Here is an 8,679-nt window from a genome sequence, read left to right as displayed (position 1 = left end):
TCTTCAACTAACAAATTACGTGAATACTTAAATTTCATGACTATAAAAGAATCGATCCATATCTATTGTACTATAATAAGTATATAAAATAAATTACAAAACCAAATACTTCATAAATAAATTAATCTATTAATCTTAAAAACTCATGATAAATAAAATCAGATTATAAAATTTATAATTTATCAAAAAAATAAGTTTAACCTATTCCTTTTGTAATCCAATCCAAAGTGATTTAACTCATTTTTAACACCTCTAGTTTGGGTGGAGGGCATCGATATCGACATCAAATATGGAGAAGGTCAATGCTAGAGTTATCATCAAATATGGAGAAGGTCAATACTAGAGTTATCGTCGAAGGGAAGTAACATCTATGGCAGGAGAAGCCCCCAAATTATAGAGGTGCGCCAAGTAGTTACCCGTTAGCCTACATATTTCGTTCAATATTCAATCCAGGATATAATTAAGAACCCAATCAATTCTTTGAAACTTTAATTTTTTCAGGACCTACTACAGAAAATATTGTAAGCATACAATGTAAACAAAACTTCAGTAACACAAAACAGTATTTTCTAGACGAAAAAAGGTTTGTATTTTTATTACTTTTTATATAGGAATTTCTGTTATATGGAACAAGTAATAAAAGGCAGTTAACTAATTAATAAAAATAAGGAACTTCTAAACAATACGATGTCATTTTTCTAACTTTTTCCATGCTCAACCCCAAAATAAAGTTTGAGTTTAAGGAGGCATACAACCAATACATTATTTTTTATATTTCATATTATATATAATAAACTTCAAATTACATGAAATGAGAATTCTTTAAAAACCATTTTAATTTATTCTCCTATCTATATTATTATGTTAAGTTTATATTCTTAAAAATCACACTTGCATCGCAAATTATTTTCATGTATTTATTTAATAATTGGTAATTCATGTCTTACAAGCATGTGCAGGAAAACCTCTAACTATAGAATAGAAAACTAGATAAGAGGCAGCCATCCGAAAGGACTAAGCTAATCAACCTAAATATAATAATCACACCACATTCCTATTTCTCCCACACTCCTCAATGACAAGTTAAAATTGCTTATTTAGGGGTTCAATAAGCAATCACACCTGGCTACTGAAGCGAAGGATCACGGAGCAGACTCACTTCTCTCTTCAGGAAACCCGGCAATGCAAAAGCAGCTGAGTGCATCTGCAAAAACCATATATCAACAGTGACCAATTAACATTTATAGTCTGCTCAACTATACAACTTAAATAATAAAATATTCAACCACATATACCATATATTTTACCTCTGAATTGTAGAATCGAAGTTCTCTTTTGTGCTCATTAGCACCTTCCAACTTTTCAATGGGATTGATAGGGTTAACAAAATCAACCGGTGGTCCTTCCGTTGCACAGAGAAGAAAGCCTATCACACCACTGCATGCCAAGGAAAAGATAACATATAATCAACAAGTTTAGATAAACCAGAATGTATATTGAATTCCTCAAAAATAATTTATCTGAATCAAGTTGAAGAGCTCACTCTCACAACAGGTGCAAGCAAAACATAAAAACAAAGACATAACGAAAAAAAAAACATGAGAGGAACTTCAATGCAGAGCAGAAGAGAAATATATAAACTTAACACAAGCCAAAGTGCACTACCTTGGATATGTTGGAACACTCGCCCATGCGTAATGTACAGAACCTTTGAATGTTTCTCGACAAATAGAGATCATATCTTGAATAAGGTGAGTATGAAGCCACATACTCTCTGCCATGTTACAAAGGACTCCACCAGGCCTTAATGCCCTTGCTATGGTATCAAAAAAAGGCTTCTCAACAAGTTCCTGGGCCGGACCTAAATTGCAGAAGTGATTCAGCAAATACTTAATAATAATAACCAAAAGCTAAGGAAACCATATTCTTAAATTTCTCTGTATGATTAGTGACTGGCTGATGGGATGCAGATAAAACTAAATCTTAACAGTTGAACTAAAGGTAGATGCAGATAATTGATCAATATTTTAGTATACCAGCTAACAAAGCAACCTAAAAACTTGCTGAAAAAAAGTTCCTCATACATGAAAGCTAATTCCAAAGCTACACGGAATAAACTGTGTGTAATCACCTAATTGAGTATGAAATGGAAATACAAGAGTTCGGGCCAACCTCATCCAGTTAAGCAAAACTAAACGGCTCTAACAAAATTATGTTAAATGAATAATTTTAAATAAAAATGGCATACCCACTGGATCGGAGGAATCAACAATTATCGCATCATACCTCCCTTCAGGAGCAGATTTAAGGAATTCAACAGCTGTCAAAATTGGAGAAAAGATCCAGTAAATAACCCAACAAATTATAATCAGTATATATAATGCAACAGAAACAAAACACATTTAAAACAAGACCAGCAGACAAGAATATACCATCTCCAACGTGCAGATGTACCCGAGAATCTTCAAACCCAACAGCTAAATCTGGAAAAAACTTCCTAGAAACCTGCATTATGACCATAATTTTTTTTTCTCAATATGGAAGTAGCTATATGAATGATCAAAATATGGTTTTACTTACGTCAATAACCATCTGATCTATCTCACAGATATCAATATGTTCTACAGAGCTGTGGCGGGATACTTCCCTAAGTACTCCACCATCTCCACCACCAACAACTAAAACCTGAATGAACATAAAATGTCATGACATAGATTACGAAAACAGACAGAAAGAAAAAAAAAAGCATGAAAAGCATAAAATGTCAATCAAACACTTTTTTAATATATATCAACACTTTCTCCAGACAAATGAGAGGATAAAATAAGGAACAATAATCACAGCAAGGCTATCAAGATTATGATGTTATTGCTAGACAATGATATGCTCGGAACAAAAATCATCAGATCAAATGACTTCACCGTTTTGGGGGAAGGAATCGAACAGAGGGGTAGATGAGCAATCATCTCCTGATAAGCACATTCATCCTTCTCAGTCAATTGAACAATTCCATCAAGTACTAGTACTTTCCCGTATGTTGATGACTGCAAGAACAAATGGATTAGTGTTGATCCCTCCAACGTAAAAGTTGGAGTACATTAAAAGATGAAGAGGCCAAACCTCAAAAACCAAGACCTCTTGGTAATCTGACTTTTCTCTGTACAAGATCTTTTCAACTTTAATTGAATGGGCTTCCCCTAATTATGCGCACAAAAGCCATCAGGAGCAATAATTTCACACGCAATACACAAATAATACTAAACAATCAAAGTGAAAGATTTTATACATAACTGTAAAACATGGACATTTGTTATCAGGAATTGTAGTTCAAATAAACAAGGATAACAGTGGCAAACGTTCAATACAATAACATCACACATTTATGTCAGACAATCTGGTCTTTCCTCAGAAGATTCAACGGTATCTAAAGTCTACAATAACTGAGGAAGCTATCAAAATAAGAACATGGACGATTTTCAAAGGCAAGTTTTGAAATTAAGGATATCAAAAATCATAAAAGAGGAAAAACTCTCGCTGCAATAAAGCAAATGCGCACCAACTGTGCAGAATTGCAGACTAGTACGTAGAACCTACCTGGCCACATCGGGTTGTTGAAATAATCTGGTTTTACAGATTTCCCTGTATAAGCAAAAAGATAAAATAGAAGTCAGGTCTTAGTCAGAAATCAGGCGTTATTCTTTTATAAGTGAAACCGTAGCAGATAATAACCTGAGCAAGTTTGAGAAGCCGAAAACCACCCAGAAACAACAGTGGAATGGCACTTTGCCTCTGACTCAGGGGCTGAAGCTTTAGCCTTCAAACAACAAGAAGGAATTTCCTTCTCTATCCCATTCCCATTACTCGCCTTCCCATCCATAGTCTTCGGGCATTCCAAACCTTTTCCTGCGCCGGCCTCCATATATTATTCTTTTCTTCTCTGGCTCCAGTCTCTGTACAATAAGCACAAAAGTTAAAAAAAAAAATACACTATCCTTAAGTTCATATTACATAAAACAAAAATCACAGCACGTCCAAAACGAGCCTACAGGCAACACAATGCCAACAGAACCTCACTAAACAAGAATGACCCACAGAACAAATACTAAAAAGAAATGTCTTTCATATTTTGTTTGGTCATACAAATTAGGCTTCAACTTTTGTTCACCAACAAATAACGGGAGATTTCCCAAGAAATAAGCCACCAGAAAAAGAGAAATCAAAATTACAATTACAATTACAATTGTACTTTGAGCATAACTAAAATAATAGGTATATATAAAAAGTTAACTAAGTATAAGCAGAAGGAAAACAAAAAAAGATTTTCATAAAAACAGCAATATAATATAGTATTCTACAGAATCAAATAATCATGATTCAGCCTACAAAAATAGACGGCACAATCAAATCTCTCTCTCTGACAAAATAACGTGCCTAAATATTTTATTTAATTCCATATTTAAGCCCGGCAGCCTCTGATTATGCGCCCTTAAAAAGGAAACAAATCATATCTCGAAAATCCGCTTCTCCTCTCATTTCCAGGTTTTCTTTTCAACAATTCAAAATCAAACGATCAAAAAATCAAACAAAATAAAGTAACAAAAAAACTAATACGCCAACGAAACAACAAGCAATCCCGCGAGAAAGTTCCAAACGCGTGCTTAAAAACGGAGCGGCAAATAAAACAGAAAATGCAGCGCGTAACATCACATAACAGAACGGGAAGGTGCAACGTGGAATTGCTACGGTGCACCGCAGAAAAATAAAAGAAGAACGCGAAACGCTAGGGTTTAGAATTCGAAAAAAGGAAATAGAAAGAAAGAAAAAGGCGAGAAGTGAAAGAAGTTAGGGTAAAAAAAAAACGGTGGTGGTGAGAGTAGAATGAGGATGTTGCCTGATGAGTGATGCGAAAGGTAGAGAGTGAAGCAGAACCAAAGCGACGAAGGAAGATGGATAGAAACTAACTCTGCAACACCCTATCCACCTTCTCTTTCTCTCTCTTAATCTCTTATTTTCAGAGCTTGTTTTTGGAAGAAAATGGAGGTTCTGGTGCCTTTATTTATAAGACATTTTTAGAGGTGCACGCTTTCGATTCTGGCTTCCACGTTTGCCTTTCTTTTTCTTCTTTTTCTTTTTCTTTTTTCTTTCTACGAAAAAAGCTGTTTTCGCCTTTTTTTCTGCTTAACGCACAGTCACAAATTTGCGGATTTTTAAATAGTTTGTACCATGTCAAACAGAACCACACTGAGGTGTAAATGTCACTCCAAACATTATTTATGTTCTATGATGTCATGTTTCTCACATGCCAAACTCATTTTCACCCATTAATTTGTAGTTCTCAAAATCAATGCTTTATTTTTTATTTATTTTTCGCCTTTCTCTTTCTTTTTGCACTCTCTTTATCACCATTTTCATTGTCACAATCACTATTCTAAAGCTAATGACAGTGACACCTCTCTTCTTTTTTCCTAACACAGTAATAATTCCTCTATAACCCTAAAAGGAGTTGAAAACCTACATGAAGCTTGTTCATCTAGGTAACAATTAATTGTTGAAAAATGTAAGGTGGTTTATTGAACCGTAATCACTAAAAAAAATTATATACTATTTTAGTTTTAATTAGTTTAAAACCTTGTGTTTCGTTTGTTGGTTTTAGTAGTTATTTTTTAATAATTATTACAAATTTTGGTCAAACTTAAAATAAAATAAACATAGCATGCAATGCAACTTATTATAAACGTATATTTTCAAAATTGGACCGGACCAGTTGATTCAGTTGAAAATTTGATCAAGTGTTTGGTCTATTACCACAATCACCGACCTCTGATTAAATTGATCCAAAAATTAATGAAATTGTAAGAAAATCATAAATTTGGTTAAAAATCTTTTCAAAGAGTATTAAATATTTTTTTTAAGATATTTTAAGAAAATAACTTTTATTTTTTCCTTAAAAATAAAAATTAAAGTATTTTTCATTTTCTTTTTAGGAAACGTGTTTCTTTTATTATTATGAATTGTTGAAGCTTGAATCTAAATATTACGATGTGTTTTATTTTTATGTATATTTTGAATGTTAAAAACTTACAAAATATGTTATTTTTAAATTTTGATACTATTAAATTATGATGTTATATTTCCTTAGTGTTATTTTATATATTATTTATCAATATTGATTCAATTGCAACTCAATTATCGGTTCGTGAATCTTCAATCTGTATCTTTATCGATTAAATAATCAGTTAGATTTTCAAAACATATATATAATGCATATTTTTATCAAGTTAATACAGTAGTCAAAACTTTTTTAATATAATATCATATAATAAACAGTGTAGTTAATGAATATAATATAACTTCCTATAAATATACGCAAGACACTTAATACATATATCACAAATTAAAACACATAAAATATATATAAATAAATTGGAAATGTCAATTTCAAAACATCTTAACACACAACTCTTACAAATTAAGATATGTACATTTATATATTCTGAATTTATCAAAATATCCACCATACAATAAAAATACAATTAACATAAATATCTTATCATGATCTCACTGAATATTTTATTTGTTAGATATTCACGTGTAAATAAATAATCATTACAATTATAAGCATTACAATTATTTGTTATATATATATAACTTGTCAAATTTAACTCAATCTTAAACAACCATATTCAAAATCATTTATTGACAGCTTGGAGAAAAATCTTCAAAAGAAGATTCTAAACTTTTCACTTTTTCTCCTGTTATAAACATTGAATCTTCTTCTATTTATTTTTTTAAAATTTAGTATAAATGAGGTTTGCACCCCACCAAACCGACTTGTAAGGTGAGGTCCTTCGTACCGAGGTATATACATCTCGTGCGTGGGACAAAAAATTAGTAGGTGGTCCGTTAGCAGTTCGATATCAAATGAAATAAAATATCCAAGAAAGCTCGCTAAGATAGACTCTAATCTAGCTCTGATACCAGGTTAGAAGTGGGTTTAAAGTCTAACTCAATTTCACAAAACTAGCTTGTAAGGTGAGGTTCACCTCACTTATGTATTATAAAATTGTCTTATCTATAATCTGTGGGACTTCCAACAACCGATACAAATTTTTGACATCAAGTTGAGAGTAAAAAATTACCGATGAAATGTGTAAGAAATAACTTTATTATAAGAGTTCGTATATCTGATTTATACAAAAGATTATAGAATATTAGACTAATCAAGTATTATTATCCATGAGATGAATGACCTTTTATAAGTTGATGTGTGATTATACATGTATGCATTTTTATATGTGTAATTAAATAGTTAACTCCTCCTTTCACGTATTTTATGTGTTTTGTAATTGAATTATGATCCTAACACATAAACAAATAATTATACAATAGCCTATATAGAAGGAAATATAAAAAAGTAAGTAAAATTGCGCTTATTTCTCTTTTATATTTCTTTGTTTTAGTTGTATATATTTAGACTATTCTCAAGATACGAAGAAAATAATATATAACTATTATATTTTAATAAACTTATAAGCAAGTGTTACTCATTCAATCTAAAAAAAATGAAATTAATCAAACATAAAATGAAAAAGAAAAGGATAAACTTTAAATGGAAATGAAGAAACTTATACCTTTCTCAAAATTATAGTTAATCCATCTTGTTTTACTTTCCGTCATCTTTTTTTTAAAAAAAAAATGATTAAATTCTACAAAAGATCAACTATTAAGTTGAGAAGCTAATGAAAAGATGAAGTGATGTAAAATTAAAGAAATAAACTATTTAATAAATACAAATTAAAGTTGTTTAAAGTTATTTATATTTTTGTTCTCTCAGTTTAATTTTTTTTTCTCTTGGATTTAGTAAATTGTTCTTTCTTACATGCAAACGATCAATTCAGACGTATTTGTTGTAGCTAATAAAAAAAAATTAAAACGGAATCTGATGCCATTTTGTGGATAACCATACAAAAGTCGAAGATGCTAAGTTTCGTAACACACAATTAATAATCAATAAAAGAAAAAAAGAAAGGAGGAAGTAGCATCTCTTGCTTTCATTCATAATAAAACACATGAATCATTCATATTCTTAATTTTTATCATTAACAAAGTAAATGTGGGATTCTTGTGCGGTTTGCAGCGATTTTTTTAACACTTCGAATAAACGTTTTTTATTAATTACGTAACCACACACACACATAATCATTGGCGTGTCACACACTTATGGTGCAGTATTTTCGTGCTATATAAAAATTGTAACAAATGTTACTTTGACAAGTGTGGAAGATATTCCCTTTTCCACTAATTCACCAATAAATATAACACGTCATATTTTATTAAATTTTAATTCAATTTTTTATTTTGCCTTTATACATTCGAAAATACATAAACCATTATCAATTAGCACTACTATAGTTTTTTTTTTATGTTTTTCAATAATCTGGTGTTTATACGGATGAAATAAATTTATATTGAAAATGTTGTTTGATATAAATTTAAGTTAAATTTTATAATAATTACTATTTTAGTAACGGATTAAATTTATGTTAGATCTTGTTGTACCCGATGTAATTTTTTTGTTTTTTTCTTTTAAATAGTTAGTTTTGAGTAAAAAAAGCTAAATATGAAATATAGAAAAATAATCATTGTAATGACTTTGTTTTATGTACATTAAATACAAAT

At 30.6% G+C, this 8,679-nt stretch overlaps 1 protein-coding gene across 1 annotated transcript; it reads right to left on the bottom strand.

The window, feature by feature from the left end:
- Positions 1 to 891: 891 nt before the first annotated feature.
- On the bottom strand, positions 892 to 5,125 carry SPDS3 (spermidine synthase 3). The gene is made up of 11 exons (XM_028049627.1): positions 4,892 to 5,125; positions 3,730 to 3,950; positions 3,595 to 3,639; positions 3,121 to 3,197; positions 2,922 to 3,044; positions 2,581 to 2,685; positions 2,433 to 2,505; positions 2,249 to 2,320; positions 1,666 to 1,861; positions 1,308 to 1,437; positions 892 to 1,204 (listed from the first exon to the last, which is right to left on the bottom strand). Exons 2-11 carry the CDS (start codon positions 3,917 to 3,919, stop codon positions 1,127 to 1,129), a joined length of 1,089 nt encoding a protein of 362 aa, XP_027905428.1. The 5' UTR covers positions 3,920 to 3,950; positions 4,892 to 5,125; the 3' UTR covers positions 892 to 1,126.
- Between the last annotated feature and the right edge of the window lie 3,554 nt (positions 5,126 to 8,679).

Source organism: Vigna unguiculata, chromosome 9, assembly GCF_037176805.1.
Source record: "Vigna unguiculata cultivar grain cowpea cultivar isolate G323 ecotype 2 chromosome 9, ASM3717680v1, whole genome shotgun sequence".
Lineage (NCBI taxonomy): Eukaryota > Viridiplantae > Streptophyta > Magnoliopsida > Fabales > Fabaceae > Vigna > Vigna unguiculata.
Note: the sequence above shows the minus strand (reverse complement) of the source record. Positions and strands in the feature narration are given on the sequence as shown.